This window comes from Cynocephalus volans, chromosome 14, assembly GCF_027409185.1.
Source record: "Cynocephalus volans isolate mCynVol1 chromosome 14, mCynVol1.pri, whole genome shotgun sequence".
NCBI lineage: Eukaryota > Metazoa > Chordata > Mammalia > Dermoptera > Cynocephalidae > Cynocephalus > Cynocephalus volans.
Genome location: NC_084473.1, coordinates 71,848,456 through 71,866,872, shown reverse-complemented (window position 1 = coordinate 71,866,872; position 18,417 = coordinate 71,848,456). Strand labels below are relative to the sequence as shown.

The 18,417-nt window shown below is 36.5% G+C and overlaps 1 protein-coding gene across 1 annotated transcript in view; it reads left to right on the top strand.

Annotated features, from left to right (window-relative positions):
- Positions 1-18,417, top strand: part of TACR1 (tachykinin receptor 1) — a 134,913-nt gene that overhangs the window by 68,328 nt on the left and 48,168 nt on the right. The window contains exon 2 of the mRNA XM_063078842.1: positions 3,095-3,289. Within this exon, the coding sequence (XP_062934912.1) occupies positions 3,095-3,289 (195 nt within the window). The remainder of the gene's footprint in view (positions 1-3,094; positions 3,290-18,417) is intronic.

Sequence of the window (18,417 nt, the reverse complement as noted above, 5' to 3'; positions counted from 1 at the left end):
TCCACCTGTGTGCAAGTGATCCAAACAGTACTAGCTCTGGGGTAAATAAGACAGAAGCATGCTACATAAGCCCCAGAAATGAGGACTGCAAGAAAGAGAAAGAAGACAGGAAGAAAGGGAAGGAGGAAAGGAGGGATGGAGGAAAGGAGATTTACAAGTGGTTCTGTTTTGAACAAATGAAAATATATACATTTTTTAAAGCCAATCTTTTTTATTCTCTCCAGCTTTATATGGGTAATACTTTTCGTCTGTCACTGAAATGGCTCCTATACTCAAGGAACGGCAGAGAGTTAACTGAAATGGGTTCCCAAATTGCAGTTTTTGCAATAAAGACAAAATATGGCTTTCTGCCACCATTTGGAGCTACAGTGCCAATATGCTGATGCAATCCCTCTTAAACCCAGGCACATTAGATTCTGAGTCATGTATCGATAATTTGGGCATGGGGATGGGTGTTAGGATTTGTTTATTTAAGATTGAGCATTTATTCTGAGTTAGAAACAGCTTAAAATCTTGCATTTGAGATATTAAAAGAGGGTGATGTAATTATTACATTCTCCCCTGTGCATCCTCCTCGAGCTCCTGCAAAGCCTGAGATTGCACAGCCGCTGGTGAGGGTAGGGGCTTGTGAGGTGCTGTAGGTGAGATAAGGCATCTTCATGGCTGACACATCCAGCTTGGTGGGGGGGAATAACCTTGACTTTGGGAAATAATCCCATAAGCAATCCTACAACGTAATGCAAACACTCAAGGAGATTCTGGCCATGACCAGATCTAGGCCCAGCCCTTCACTGAACTGGAAATAAGACAAAGATAGTGGTTGCACAGGGCCACCTTTGCTAGCTCTGATTCTGAGGTTCCCCCGCCCACCACCAGTCATCGTACTGAAGAGGAAACCCAGGCTTCTTCACTGGCAGCCAGCAAGAAAGACACAGGTCCAGGAGGGAAATCAAGACTTCTCAGGGTTCTATTCAGGGGACCACCCCAGAGATGTAAGGTCATCTACTCTACGGTATACTAGGCCTCCCTTGGTGGTAGCTCTGGCCCTTTGGGGTAACCTAAAAAGGCAGACAATGCTTGATCTGTGTTGTCTTAAGAGTTGTCTTGTTCTTTTTGATACCCTTCAGACAGCATTTGAGTGATTGGCTCTGTAGCCACCAACTCAACCAGGGAAACTTGCTCAAAGATTTATAGATTACTACATGCCCCCACATAATATCTGCTCCAAGTCTCTTCCTAATTTTACTCTCTCTTGACTTTAAGAACACCTACCCACTTTCCAAAAGAGGCAGAAGGAAATGTTGCTGGGGGTTTCCTTCCTGGGAGTTACCATGACTTCTGATTGTATATATGAAGGTTGACTTCATACCCTGAACACCTTCAGTGACATTGCTCTTACAGACAAGAGAGGGAAAGCCAGTGTCCTTAGCAAGAAAATGCAGAGAAAGGTATTCTAAAGTTTAGGACACTCAGGAAAGCCTTTGCGGAAACAGCTATTAAGCCTCCATGATAAGTCAGATCTAATCCTAACAGAGAAGGAAGAAGACTCTGAACACATCCTGCCCTTGGGGCAGGACGCTCAGCAGGATCACCCCAAGGTACCTCTTTAAGCCCCTCCCACAGATTACCTGCCATTCTAAGACTTGATCACGTGAACAGCTTCCCTATGGCTCTAAGGTAGTGATCAGATTACCACTTGCGGCCACTAACCCTGCTGTTGTATTTTGTGGCTGCTTATTGATGTGCTTTTTCTCCCTAGAGAAATTAAAGCTCACGTCACAGAAGGAAACACTGTGCTCTGTGTGTGGCAGGTGCCTAGTAAGAATTCGTTGAGCACGTACTGAATAAAATTGCTTCACTTATATCTCTGGCACCAGTTCTGGCCCAGAATGCCTAGGAGTCCAAAGTACACAGTAAAAGAATTATGTACAATTGTGAGGAGCCAGCTAACAGCTGTGCTGCTATTTGCACATTTCTGAAATCTCCATTGACTATTCTGTCCCATGGAAGCCAGAAATACCTGCATGTCTCAGAATCTAACGTGTGATGCTGAGGTTTTTGTCAGAAAATGTTTAAACCCCAACAGCTGTATAAGACATCATTACTACTCTGGGAAAAAAAAAAAAAAAAAGATGCATATTTTAAGAGATGGATCTATAAACTCCGCATGAAAGATACGCATAGGGAGATGCCTTTTAAAAGTCAGAACTGATATAAAATGTTGATTAGAATATTATTGGAATATTATTCCTCAAATCTCTGTGGCATCTCACAGGCTACACACAAATTCAAATAAGTGGACATGCTCATTCAGGTGACACCGTTTAGTCCCAGATCCCAGGCTGAGGGGGTGTGGGTATGGCTTCAGGCTCAAAGTTGTCATTCACTGTGCTTCCCCTTCCTGCAACGGGGTTTCATCCACCCTGGCCTTTCATGTGCTCTAATGTGCCTATCTCAGCAGGTGGAGACTGTCTTTCTCCTCTTGAAGCATGTGCAATTAGCCACACACTGACTCCTAGATGCTCAAAGAGTTGTTGAAGATTTCTCCAGGAGCTGTTGTGTTTTGCTGACTTCAGGCCATGGCTTTCTCATGCATACACATTCACACACCCTCAAATCGTATGGACTGATGTAGGATTGTAACCTTTCATCATGCTATACAAGGACTTTAAAAACTACTATGTCTATTACAATTGTCCCTTAATTCTAAAAGAATAGAAGACCATCTCTATATGGAATAAATTTACAACATTGTCCTTATTTTTCTAATTCTACCATGAGCCTGTGAACTGTACTTGGCCATCATGTCCCCAGCATGAACATTTCAATGATGAAAATGTCTCTTCTGGAATATTGCTAGATGAGTTCTGAAATATTAAAGAATTTGGCTGACTTTTCTTATGGATTTTAGCATTGCGTGTCATAAGTCATAAAGCTTAGGATAGAATATGGGAAAGGGACCAGAAAACAGTTGTAAAAATCATCAGGACTAAAAGGTTTTCTGGGAATGCATTCATTGGTAGGAAAAACACGTAATTGCTGGTACAGATTTTGGTGTTCAGATCAGAACTTTGTCCTTTCCTCTCTGTTCCAGGTACATGGCCATCATCCATCCCCTCCAGCCCCGGCTATCGGCCACAGCTACCAAAGTGGTCATCTGTGTTATCTGGGTCCTGGCTCTGCTGCTGGCTTTCCCCCAGGGCTACTACTCAACCACGAAGACCATGCCCAACAGAGTCGTGTGCATGATCGAGTGGCCGGAGCATCCCGACAAGATTTATGAGAAAGTGTGAGTAGAGATGACTCCCTACTCTGAAGCTGCTGTGGTGCACGGTGCCTTCCTTGCCCTTTCTTGCTCCTTCTTGCTTTCCATATTCTTTTGTCAATTAGGATTTAATATGTATTTGTAAGCATTTCCCACATCTACCCTAATATTGAGTTGATATGTCCATAGTTATCAGAGAACTGTATAATATCCCAAATACTATTCTGAGTTTTGAAAGAGAATAGAAAAAAAAAAAAAAAGTAAGACCTAGATCCTATTCTATCAGACCCTTTGGGTACCTTGCCATATCCTCAGGCCTTTTACCAGAGACATTCCCCTGCCAGTATCTGTGTTTCCTAAGCTACTGGATGCCACTCTGCCCTCTTGCACAGCATGCCAGAGGGTGGGGGAATGACTTGCCCTCCCAGCAGCTCTGAGCAACGATGACTGATAGGAGTCAGCATGTTACCCCTGCTCCCTCACCCTCAGGTGGGATGACTCTGAGGTTTGTGTTTTACACTGTGTCCAGGGTTTCCTCATGGGATTCAGCTCCATTCACCCTAGTGGTAGCTGGCTCCATATGACACCCTTTACTGGCCACCATCTCTTCCCTATACCATTGCCCCACTCCCTACTGGTGTTTCTTTCTCCTCCCAAATAAGGTACTTGCACTTGTATCTTTATCTCAGGATCTTCCTCTAGGAAAGACCAAACCCAAACACTTAACTTCCAAGTTTTATAGTTAGAGAAATAAGACATGCATGTATGGAACACGAAGTGAGTACATTGAGACCCTGGGAATTGCAGAGCCTTTACAGACAGGGCAGGCCTGCTTATCTTCCAGGGGCCTGGCTATTTACATTTAGGGGTTTTCAAAGTATCCCAGCAATTTTCTCCAGGACTTCTTATCATAGAGGCAATGCTGAAATGGCTTATTCTTTGTTTTGTTCTGTTCGGGTGAGCAGCAGTGTGCCATTAACGTTACTGTCAGTTTTCTGGACTCTGAGCACACGGATAATGTGGGTCCTTCTGAAAGCCCTCCGTAATTCTCCAATCTTGTGTTTTTATGTGAATCATAAAAGAACACTGGTGTTAGAATCAGAAGCTCTGGGTTTTAATTACAAGATTTCAAGTTACTAGCCATGCAGCCCTGGGCAAGGATCACAGCCTCTCCTCGTTCTTAAAATGGAACACAATAAAGCACTGCTTCCTGTAAACAATTGTTGTAAAGATCAAATAAGACAATGTATTCTCACCTTGAAAGCTATTAAATGCCACACAAAAGGTATGAACCAAATCCATCAGATAGCAGTGTAATTATTAGGCCTTTAAATTTTCTCAGTGTTAAAATAAGAGCTATCTCTGTCGCCCTCCAAGATTTGAAAGTGCGAAAGCCCATTGCACTCAGAGTTGTGCTGCCGCATCTGTTCCGTTGAGCGTGGAAATGTGGCCTGCCAGAAAGCAGCATGTAATGCTCCGACACTGCCTCCCAGACACAGACAGTGGGATTTAATCGATCAAGCAGTGGGGGAATTAATGCTCAGCCTAGAAGGAGACATTGAAAATTATTCTTTTAAATGATCCTACAAGCCTGAGCAAGGTCTCAGCGGGAGAAAGGACACAGCTTTACAAGCCATACAGGACCCGTGAACATGTTCAAGTCAGAAGGCATTCTCAGAAGGGGAAAAAACACCTCTGAATTAAAGCTCATTATAGAAATTGTCTCAGAAACCCCCATCGCCTGCATGGGCTGTAGTTCAGTTCTTAGTTTTCAGCATCTTTTCAAAGTCCAATCAGCTTTCTGTGGCTTTTGTTCTAAAATACTCATAGTTCTTTTATCTTACAACAAATTCAAAGTTGAACTTGAAAATAAACATTTATTTTTCCATAGATCTCTGGGGTCTTGTCCAAGAAACAGTAATGTTTAGTGTCTTTCTTTTGAACATTTTGGTGTTTTAGGCTTATTAATGACTAAAAAATTCCTTTTTTGAGACTCATCACAATGTGTTGAATTGTCTTATTTCTTTGCTTTGAGAATTTAGAGTAGCTGCTTCTGGAGTTTATTTTATTATTTTAACCTAAAAAAAAAATATGGGTCTGGTTTAAGAGCATCTATTTTTATCTATTCAAGACATACATCATGTTTATTGACATAGTAAGTCTAAAGACTCTATATTCGTCATTCAGATATTGGCTGTGATAGAAACATAAGTCAAGTTCATAGCAAAGCTTTAGTCAAACCTATTTTCTTTTTGTCTGTATCCTTCATAATGCCATTATATATTTTTAGGGAATTTAAATGTTACCATTCTAAACTAAGTACCTAATTATATTCTCTTTTTTTAGAAATAATGATTGGCATTGCCAGAGTAAACAATGATCTAAGTTGAAAACAGATGGAAACTTTGTTTTGAGGCAGTATAATAATTAGAATAAGAGTGTGGGTTCTGGAGTGAGATGAGGGATCGACTCCCAGCCCCATCACTCTCTAATTGACTCATCATTGACAAGTAATTTAAGTCTCTCAGCCTAGCAGTACAGACGGTCCTTTACAATGATTCAATTTATGATTTTTTGACTTTATGATGGTGTGAAAGTGATATACATTCAAGAGAAACCATACTTTGAGTATATATATAACCATTCTGTTTTTCACTTTCAGCACACTATTCAATAAATTATATGAGATATTCAACACTTTATTATAAAATAGGCTTTGTGTTAGATGATTTTGCTCAATTGTAAGCTAATGTTAAGTGTCATGAGCATGTTTAAAGTAGGCTAGGCTAAGCTGTGATGTTCAGTGGGTTAGATGTATTTAAAGGCATTTTTGACTCAAAATGATTTCAAGTTACAGTGGGTTTATTGGGATGTAACCCCATCATAAGTTGAGAAGCACTTGTACATGCCACATAGAGGTGTTGAGAGAAGTAAAATAATCCACGTAAGTGCTCCGCCCAGTGCCCTGCATGCAGTAAAGGTCTGGTGACCGGGTCCACTGGCAGGTGACTGGCAGCAGACAGTGTGATGGGCAGATGCTTAGACCCAATTTGTCTGATGGATAATTTGTGCCAGCTCATTACATAAAAGCATTTTGTGAAAAACCTTAGATTGCTGCATATGCCTTCTGGCTGCATGGTGAACCTCCAACCTTAATCATTCATCATTCAGACTTATTATTAATACAGGAATTAAATTAAGTGCTATTAAAGACAGGCAAACCAATAAAAGAATCAGCCAAAGTTTTGAACATGCACTTAAACAAAAAAACATCCAAATGGAAAACAAATATACAAGGAGTCACACAACTTTATTCGTCACCAGTGAAATGCAAATTAAAATCATAATGAGATCTTACTACACACCTATCAGACTAGCAAATGTTAAGAAATCTGACAAAACTAAGTGTTTCAAACTCTTGGTGAAGATATGGAGCAACGAGAACTTTTTGTCAACTGCTAGAAGAAGTACAAATTGATAACCACATTGGAAAATTCTTTTATAGTTATCTAGAAAAGCAGCAGCTATGCATACCCTATAACTAAGAAATTTTACTTGGAGATAATTACCCTAAGATAATTACCCAAATACATCTAACATAATGTTCAAATCAGGAAACTGGAGATATTTCAAATGTCCATCATCAGTAGAATGGATAAAAGTCACGGTACAAGCAGGTAATGGAATACTATAAAGTTAATAACATGACCAAAATGTAGCTCCAAGCAACACAGGGATGGCTCTCATAAATGAAGTTTAAGAACAAGCAAAATCAAATTACATTTTTAGGAATGCATAAATAGGTGGCAAAACTATAAATAAAAAAAATATATAAAAAGTGAAGATCATGGTTATTTCTTACAGGAGGGAAAGTGGGGTGACCAAGAAGGGACACTTAGGTGTGTCTCTGAGGGGATGGAATTGTTACACTTCTTGAGCTCAGTGTTTGTAGCATGAATGTTCACTTAAAAATTACTCATAATACCAAATAATTTGAATTATGTACTTTTTCTGGAATGTATGTTTCATATATTCCTTAAAAAAGTAAACAGTATACAAAGATTTGTGTTTTCACAAGCTCTCAAGAAACTGTTTTATTGGGATAACCCCAAAAATCTTCCCAGAAGAAATTGTCTTCTGAGATGCAGGACTTAGCCTTGGATGACAGGGTTCATAGCTACTAACCTCTGAACAAGCAAAGTGTGCTGGCCTCCGCCTCATTCTGCTGTTTACTTTTGCATTTTGCCTTGCTGATTCCTGTGCTCAGCCCACCTGGAATTTTCCCAACTGGTCTAAAGGAGTCTAAGTCAAATGCATCTCCCTGGTGAGACACAGCAAATGGTAAACCAGAGAGCAAGGCCCATGCAGCCAGGGCCCTCATCCCTTGCTGCTGCCATGTTCATAGGCATGTGCTTCTGGACTATACAAAGCTACAGATACACTTGGTTCATCTTCCTGGTAAGTCACTTAAAAACTTATTTTGCATTTAAAAATATGAATATATTATGGAATATAATGAAAATTCCTATGACTTTTTTAATCACATGTATTCCCATCATTTACTAACATTTCAATGAACATCCTTCTAGACTTTGATTCCATCTCCAGGTAAATGCTGCTCTTAGTTTCTTTTGAAGTGTCATATATATATATATATATACAAGTCAATACAAATAGAAATTGTTTCTCTCTTTGTAATATAAAATATAACTTAGATTTTTGCCTATAGGATGGGGAAAATGTCTTATAGTAAAAATTTGCATTTCTTTTACTAGGAGTGGGGTTGAACATGTTTTCATAATTTAATAGCCATTTGTTCATGCATCTCATAATCTGCTTATTTCATTTACCACATCATAAACAATTTCCTTTATCATTAAAAATGTTTCTACAAATGATGTGAATGCACACACACACACACACACACACACTCTCACACATTCCAGTGATTTCTCTTGTTTTGCTAGTAAGATAAAACACCAAATTTTAAAATGGACTGCTTCTAGCTACATCCCTGGATCCCTGGGGGGGACTGGTTCAGTTTCATCTGCCATTCTCTGTTCATGTTTACAATCTGTACTTATAATCATTCTAACATTCATGAAAATGGAGACTTGGGCTCATCTTTAATACCATATTATTATAATTTGTAATTGAGTCCTGCCATAATTAGCAACCTGGCAGCTTAGCCATGGCTGCTCTGGCAAAACTATAATGCTACTCGGGAAATCCTATAAAAGTGTAGTTGGTTGACATGACATAAAGAAAGATTTCGTGTGTGACCAAAAGTGACTCTTCCTGATGGAGGAAAAAGCACAGAGAAACGAAGATGAAACTATAAAGAAGAAAAATTAAGCTTTACAAAAGACACTGCCATCCCCTCTTCCTATGTTATTAAAATTGTAAGGAGCATTCAGTAGCCTTCAGAGTAAATCAGAGATAAACCCACTCTAGTGGGTGCTGTACAGGTTGTAACGTGGCAGTGGTCTCCGATGGTACTAGGGCAATGCCCCTGAGGACAAGGAAGATGAATGAGCCAACATTTCTTCATCAGAGCACCCACTATCAAGACTAAGAAAAAAATCTATAATAAGGATGAAAAATGAGAAGTACATCTAAAAGAATGAGATTTAGACAGCCTGAGGAATTTCAGCTTCCCTGAATTATTTATTTATATTGGTCATATGTCATTTTCTGTTCAACTTCTATGTCCATAATTTTGTGCTACAGTTTTAGCAACAAGTAAGATTTGCCAATTTTGAATTCCCAGTGTTACCAATAGGCCTGGGAAAGGAGACGATCTCAGAAAACAGCATCATTCATGACTCTAATTACCTGGAAATTTTGTGGAAAGGTACATGAATGTGGATATACTAACATTAATATAATTTTTTATAAATACCAATTATAACAGAAGACTATAAAAATATGCCATTGTCATATTCACAGAATTTTTTCCTTTGTATATTATGACCCATTATCAGAAATCAGCTGAAAATTTTATATTTATACATATTCTTTACTTTCATTAATAATAATAAAAATTGAAAATCAACTCATTGACTGGTAGTAAAAGGAGAAAGGGGTGTCTTAGAAAATATATATGCAGCATTACTCTCAAATTTTCCACCTTCTTGATTATTTATCAAATTTAACAAAAAAAAAGAAATAAGAAAGAAATGCGGATCCTTTGTCAAGCTGCTCCAGGCCTTGACCAAAGGAGTGTCAGCATATTTGTGTTTCCCAGGTTGATTGTTTATGCTAGGCTTTGTGATTAATCTCTTCCCCTGACATCCACCACATTTACAAATATAGCCCAGGGCCCCTAGTATTGTCATCACAGTTGATGAAAAGCAGTTAAAGCAAGAGGGATGAGTGCATTGACATTGCAAGGAAAGATGGTAGCATAAAAACAAGCCCTTAACCTTGATTCCCAGAAAGAAATCATAGTGAACAAAGTAAAAAAAAAAAAAAGAAGAAGAAGAAAGAAAGGAAAGGCTACATTATTGCAGAAACTAGAAAGGTTATCTATCATACAGATGCCAGAAATTTCACTATGTCTCTGGTAGATATTGTGCAAATAGACCCATACAGGAAGAAGCCACCAAGGGTTGTTATGGACAATACACATACACACTAGCAGCCCATAATTAGAAGGTGAAAGTGTGAAGCTTGAAACCTTAAGAAAATGGGACCCTCCAATTTAGGATTCCTTTGGGTTGCTTTGATCTATTTCCAGAGGCAGCTGCCCTCAGAATGAGAAAGGGAAAGCACAAACATGCTAGAGAATATAATTGACAATAAGATAAAATAGGTGATTTTCTACAAAACCATAAATAATCAAATTAATACACCTCAGAGTCAGGAAGAATGAAAATACTGCTCAAGAATTAGATTTATAAAAGGCACTGAGATCAAAAGTTGTCCAGGGGAATTCTTTCAAATGCTTGATAAGCTCTTCAAGAATAGAGCAATATGGAGATTTTGCTCATTTAATGTACAGATTTAGCACAACCTAAATATAAAAACCTGACAAAGAAAGCTGCAAAAACAAACTTTCAGGCTAATTTTATTTACGAATATAGATGTAAATACCTCAATTAATATATTCACCAAAAAAAAACCCTCAAGATTATATTAAAATAGCAATGCTTTGTTTTCGAGCATGACTTTTTCCAGCAAATAAGGTTAGTAAATTATCAGGAAATCTATTATTATATTTCATCAAATTAATTGGTCAGAGGAAAGCATCATATATTCATCTCAATAAATGCCAAAAATAAATTTGTTATAATGTAATATCTATCTATTGAGGAAAAAATAGCTTATATTGGCAATAATCCTGAGAAAATAAAATGAATAATAGATTTCCTTTCCAACAGAAACAAAATAAAAACACTTAGAATAATTAAGAATAGCCAAGATTTATATATATGAAGAAAATGAAAAACATCATGCTATTTTAGACTTTACTGAATGGTGTAAGAAAAAATTTGAGAAATATGATGCATATGATTCAGAACTCAAAGTATTTAAGGGTATATAGTACACATTCTCTCTTATATAATTTCATAAAGATACCAGTTTTCATCAAACTATTCCCAAGAGTATGTTCAGGTGGATAATAAAGCAAAAATCGTTTTAAAGAATAAATGGATAAAAATAGTTCAAGAAAATATTGAACAAAAAGAGTTTGATGTCAGCCAAACAAAGAAAAAGAAATATAAGAACTGACTTGTTCTTCCAGTTATCAAAATACTCAGTACTGGGGGAAGAATTGGTCAATAAAAAACAGAATAGAAATCACACACACACTTACACGTACACACAGAAAGTCAAGTATATAATTTTTTTATTTACTATACGCCAAAGACAGCCTGTCAAATCTGTAAGAATTATTTCATTATTTTTCGGGGGGAAACGTGGATAACCCAAAATTCCGTAGGATTCTGTAACCAAATGAATGAGTTTATAGAAAACTGCATAAACCACCACCACTCCCAATGTGGAGAGTCACAATATATATTAGAATCTTGAAGCTTCTGAGAGGGTTTCCTTTGCAAAAAAAAAAAATATATATATATATATATATAATTTATTTTTATAAGTAATATATTCATGTAGTTTAAAAATCAGGAAGTGTGAAAGGGTACCATAATCAGGAAAAGGTTTCTCTCTCTGATCCCCATCCCCTCCTCCTTCTAACCACTTTTCTTACTTTCTTGTGAGCCTTCCAAAGTCTCTTTATGCTATCTAAGAAAGTATGAATATATATTCTTATTTTCTCCTTTCTTAACACAACATATGATATATAATATACCCTATTCTTGTTTTTTCTCTTAGTAGTTTATCTCAGATATCTTTTCCATCAGTATATAGCAAGTATTCTCATTTTTTTCTTTATAGTATGCCTTTGTATGGAAAAACCATAATTTGCTTATCCATATGATATTGACATATATTTGGATTGCTCCAAGTGTTTTGCCATTTCAATTATATTGCAATGAATAATCCTCTCTGTGCTAAGTTTTGCAGTAAAGAAATCTGATGGTTTTCCTTAAACCTTATTTTTCCCAAACTTATTTGATCATGGAATCTTTCTTTGATTAACCCTGTTAACATCCCACAGAAATTTTATCCATAGAACATATTCTGAGGAAACTCTAAGTTAATGATAAAGCTGGAGGGAGTACTTTCTTACAACTTAAAACTGATATAAATTCCAAATAAGTTGGGATGGAGTAGAGGCTTTCAAAGCATAATACCCATGGCAAAAGCCAAATTGAAAGAGACTGCAGGTTTGAATATAGATATTGCCGTGTGTTCAATATGTTCCCCAAAATTCATGGGAAACTTGATCCCCATTATAACAGTGTTAAGAGGGTGGGAAATCCTATTATGGTAATTGAAAGGTGGGGTCTTTAAGAGGTGATTAGATTGTGAGGACCATGCCCTATTGAATAGACATCCATTCATGGAGTAATGAGTTGATGGTTTAATGGGTGGTCATGGGCGTGGTTCTGATGGCATTACAAGGAGAGCGAGTGAAGAGGTTAGTTCCCTCTTACTCTTGTCATTTTTACCATGTGATACCCTGCATCAGAAAAAGGCCCCCACCAGATGTGTTTCCTGGACTTTGGACTTCCCAGCCACTGAAACAGTAAGAAATAAATTTATTTCTTTATAAATTACCCAGTTTCAGGTATTCTGTTATAAGCACCAGAAAACAAACTAATACAGATATAGATACAGATGCAGATGCAGATACAGACATAGATACAGATATAAATTCTACATGTCAGGAAACTTCATGAAGAACTTCTGCAAATGACAAATTTTAAAAAAATGCAATGTATGAGACAAACCATCAGTATAATCAACGTAGAGTAGCTCTTAGTAATCAATAATTAGGTAAGCCTCAAAAAACTAACAGCTCATAAAAGAATTTAAAAATCTGCATTCCAATAATGCATACAACTTTTTCTTTACTTGACTAGTCCACATCAAACTTAATGAAAATGTTAAGTATTAATGAGGTTATGGAAGGTGGATGCTGTTTGCAGGAGGATAATTTGACAATATCTATCAGGGTTTTCAAATGTACAGTTGATTTGAATCAACAATTGCACTCTCAGAGAGTCTTAAAGGCAATAATGTATATACAAGACATTGATGTCAGCATGATTTATAAGATTGTAAAATTAGAAACAAATGCCCAGTCATAGAGAACTGATTAAATAAATGATGGGTCATTCATACAGAGAAAAACCATGCAGTTATTAAAAATGACATTGTGCAAGCATATTAATTAACATGAAAATATATTCAAGATATGCTGAACAGTAAATAAAACAGTCTTCAAAGTAATATTTACAGTTACTGACATTTATGTGTTTTGTAAAGCATATACACATACTTATAAAGTACTGGGGAAAGTATGGAAAGATATGCAGCAAAGTTTAATGTTCAGTGTTTTTGTCTTAGATGTGGAATTTCAGTTCATCTACAATTTTTACTTCTGTTTATCTGCAATTTAACTTTCTACATACTGAACATAAATTATTGCCCCCACTGCATTTTTTAATTCAGTGGTGTGAAATTTTTAAGGCATCCATGTTTAGAATATTTTTATATTATCACTTGAACAAAGTCACTGGGAAATCAAAATGAAACAAAATGAATATTTTAGCACCTAAAAAACAGACCACAATTACTTTCTCTCTGAATTCTTTAGACATTGTCTCTTGGTCTTCTGGCATTCAGTTTTATGAAGAAATTTGATGCCACCTGATTTCATTTATTTTAAATAATTTGTAATTTCTGTCTACATGCATTTAATATTTTTCTTTATTCTTTATATATATATTTTTAAGCCAGACCAGAATACTGTATATTTAGAGGTTTTTATTTTAATTTTCTGTCATTGCTAAGACTTTCCAATCTAAAGTCAGTTTGTTATGGAAAGAACTCAGTGAGGAAACAATTTCAGTCACTCGGAGAGATAGAGAGTCAGGAAGTTTATTACACTGCTGGGACAGGAACACTAGCGGGACCCAGGCAGACTCACATCCTGAAATCCTGGGACCCTGAGTGCAGGGAGAGCTGTGATTATATACTTTTCTTGAGCAGGCATGCAAGCTTTTCATTGGCCCTGTCTGTATCCAGGCAGAGTCACACAAACTAGGTACTTCAAACAGCTTTACAGAAGCAGGAAATGTGCTTAAATAGGTGCTGTCAGTGTCAATTTCTAAACACATCTTCGCAAGCAGTTTCTGCGAATTCAGGTGGCTCAATCAAGCAAGCAGCAGAGCCACAGAAACCCAAGAGGTAGACTACTGTTTAACCAACTCTTAGGTGTCCTTTGCAAACAAGCACATTCCAACTGCAAGGTTACACAAGCAAAGGGCTTTCAGACCCCAATATTCCTCAGTAAGATCTCTAGTTCAGGGAAGTTTTCCCATATAAAGAAAAATTTTTATAATTGCCTGCCCTCTGTCCTGCTGTCCTTTTCAGAACCAGTGCTATGCATAAATTGTTTCCCTCAAGTCTACTCTCCATGTCCCTTCCTATTTTACTCATCTCTATCACTTCATTCATCTTGTTTCTGGTTTCTGGGTGAATTCAAAAGCATTTCTGATGAAATTGTAAGATCAAGAGATTGTCTGCTCTTCGCTGCTTCCGTTGAATTTTTAATTCTGTAATCGTGTTTTCATTTGAAAGCAATATTTTCTGCCCTTTTCACAAGTTCAACAGCCTCTCAAATCTTGTTATAAAAACAAATAAAGGATTTCCTTGAATTTTCACCTGTTTCTTGAGGTAAAATCTTTCACAAAGAGACCTTTACTTTCCCCCAGATTAGTTCCCACGTTAATCCCGTCAAACATCCCATCTTTTCTCTTTTTGTTCATCCTTATAAAATGTAGTCCAGTGTGGGGAGTTAAAATGAATTCGGAATTGTCAAATCTTCCAGTCCCAGATAAAGGGAGGTATAAATACAGACTTGCTGTGGTTCTACTTTTCCCAGCTGCCTCCCCTAGAGGGCAGCCTGGAGATATGCAGAGCCCGCCCCTCCTTCACTCATTAGAGTTCCCGCCCCCAGCTGTTCCAGCCAATGGGAAGCTGGGCACTGGCCCCTCAGCTGTCAATATCCTGCCCTGATGCCCACAGCACATCCCAAAGCTAGCAGTAGGTTTGGCCCACCCATTCCCTTGGCCCTTCCTCAACTCCATCCTGCAGCCTTCTGCACTGGGGCAGGTTCCTTACAATTGTTTTCCCAAGTGGGTTCTTCCTCCTGCTGGCCAGACCCTCCTTCAATCGGGTCTCAGCTGCTCAATAACCTAAAGAAATATGCTTTGGCCAGTGGATAACAACCAGCACTTGTTTTCACAGCTGAAATGGATTTTTACATTTCTTTGATAATTTCAGGGACAATTTCAGAGGGAGAAGGAATTAACCGTATCAGGCTTAAACTGGAGTATTATATACAAATTTTGAAATGATTCCTTTTATATTTTCTAACTGGTAACATAGCAAAGTAATTTACTTTTATGAGCTGATCTTTTATCTAGACAATTTATTGATTCTAATAGTGATTAAGCTGATTTTCTTCTAGGAATACAATAGTATCATCTATAAAGAATGATGTTGACTCCCTCTTTCTAGTGGTTAATACTTCTTATTTCTGCTTCATGTTGCATTGTGATGACCAGGACTTTCACAATATAAAATAATAATTACTTTGTCAACTTTCTTACTTTTTGGGGAATGCCTCCAGTACTTTACCATTAAGTAGATTTCTGGTTATTGGTTTTACAATTAAGTTCAATGTCGGGAATTCCGTCGAGAAGATTCTCAGTATTCATATGTTTTATTAAGAGGCATCATTCTATTCCTACTATGTTTAAGAGTTTGCTCAAAATATATTAGCATCCGTTAAGAAAAGCATTTTTTAATGTACCTGAAGGAAGCAAATCTTTGTAATTCCATCTCTGTGTCTCTGGATAAACCTTACTTGGTCATGGTGAATTATGCTTTTAATATACTGACTAGACTAGTTATATTAAATAAGACATTTATATAAATATTAAAAAGTGGTATTTGTCCTTTTTTGTGCTGTCTCTATCAGGTTTTGTGTCAAGGTTAGGGATGTTTTTAAAAACTGTCGTTGTTTTCTGAAATAGCATTGAAATTAGCAAAGGAACTCACCCATAAAACCAGCTGGCCTTAAAGCCCTTTGTGGGAGGAACTCTATAATACATTTTTAATTCTATCACTACTATTTTTAGTATTTCTGCTTTTTTGATCTGTAATTTATAGTTTTAAGAAAAAATATCTATTTCATAGTGAATTTTTTAATTTAATAATATAGTTGTACATCATATTTTCAATTCTTTCTATTTCTAATTTCTCTATTTTTTTCCAAAATATTTGCCAAGAGTTCATTTATCTATTCTACTGCTTTTCATTCATTACACTCTTTTTTATTTTTATATTTCTCCCTCCTGCTTTTCTAAAATGTATTTAAATGCACATTTTCTGGATTTCTGAATTTAATGCTTAGTCCATTTATTTTCATTTTTCAAATAGTGAAATTACCTACCAATAAAACCGTTTTGTCTCCATTCCATAAGCACTGTTATATAGTGCTCTCATATTCTTTACTTTTTAAATAATCTACCACTACATATATTTTTTTCCTTGACTTAATAGGTAATTAGAAAGGTTTGGGGTTTTTTTTAAGTCCAAGATATTTGAAGTCTTCCTTCCTTCGTTTCTTTCTCATAAGAAGCAGAGACGATGGCATATACTAAAGTTTACCTTTTGAAACTTATCGAAATGTTTTTTATGGCCTGAAATATAGACATGTGGAAGTATGGTGCGTTCTCTACATGCAGGATTCCAAGTTTGATAGTGAATTATATTACCAATTTTTTTTCAAATTGATGTTCTTATGGCTTTTTGGTAACTTATCCAATCACAGTGTAACTGGGATACCTTAAAATCTTCTGTTGTAATTATATTTCTGCTAAATTCATCTTATATTTTTTAAAGTTTTAGCATTTACATGTGTCGAAACTATCAGTGTATTTTTTTCACTAGAGATTGTACTTTTAGAAGTAGAAAATATCTTTCTTTCTCTATTTAGTGTTTTTGCCATTAATGCTCCTTACTGTAGTATTAATAGTGCCATCCCTGTTTTGTTTGCTAACCTTATGTTTTTCCATCATTTTTAGGTTTAATTTTTCCAAATTACTTAGTTTTTGTCTATTATTTTGTTGTGAGATTCCTCTTATACACAGCATACTTTTGATATTGATTTATCTTTTAATCTGAGAGTATTTTTCCTTTTATACGCAAACTTAACAACTCTACACTCATTGTCATTAATCTACATATATTGTTATATTTGGTATTGCTTCATCATCTGGTTTTACACTTTCTGGTTTTTATTGTTTCCTCTTCATTCTATTTTTGCTTTATATATGGTTTTCTCATTATTATCTTTGGTAATTTAGAAGATAAATATCTTTTATTTAATTCTACAAACAGTTATCTTAAAGTTTTTAAAAACCATTTCTTACTATTTTTAGCTATTGACATTTATAATATTCATAATGCCAATGGACCTAATACTGACATTAACTGATATAAAGTTGATAGATTCATTTTTTACTTTCAATTATATGTCTAAGAAACTTTTCACTTTCTATCCTCATCTTCCCCTGTCAATTTTTCCATTAATGATCTAGTGTTTGTAACCTGTGTGCTATGGTTTAAATGTGGCCTCCAAAAGTTCAGGTATTAAAAACTTGGTCTCCACTGTAACAGTGTTCAGAGGGTGAGAAATCCAATTATGGTATTTGAAAGGTGGGGTCTTTGAGAAGTGATTGGATCATAAGGACTTTGCCCTCATGAATGAATTAATCCATTTATGAAGTAAGGAGTTACCGTGGGCATGGTTATGATGGCTTTATAAGAAGAGCAAGTGAGAAGGTTAACTCCCTCTTGCTCAGGCTGTTTTCTCACCATCCAATACCTTGGTCTCTACGGGACCCTTTAGAGAGTTCCCACCCAGAAGAAGTCCCTCACCAGATGTGTTCCCTGAACCATGTACTTTCCAGCCTCCAAAACTGTAAGAAATAAATTTTGTTTCTTTATGAGTTACCCTGTTTCAGGTATTCTGTCATAAGCAACAGAAACGGACTAATACACTGTGCTTTCTATATAACATAAATCATCCACTCTCAAAGTGTGATTAGGGGACTACTTAGACACTTTCAAGAGACCATAAAGTGAAAATTATTTATATAAAGATACTGTATTAGTCTGTTTCTGTTGCTTATAACAAAATACATAGAACAGCATCATTTATAAAGAAAATAAAATTTATTGCTTACAGTTTCAGAGGCTAGGAAATCCACAGTGCAGGGAACACATCTAGTGAGGGTCATGGTGATGGCAACAGTGACCCAGTGGTCTCACATTACTGTAGAGAGCCTGGCATTTATTTCTCAGCTACAGTTCCAGAATCAGCATCATGATTTTCCCAACAGGGGTCAAGAGCTCACTCCCAAAGAAATCGACAGTAGGGTCACCACTCACCAGCCATGTGATTTTACCACTCCTCTGAGCCTCAATTTCCTCATCTGAAA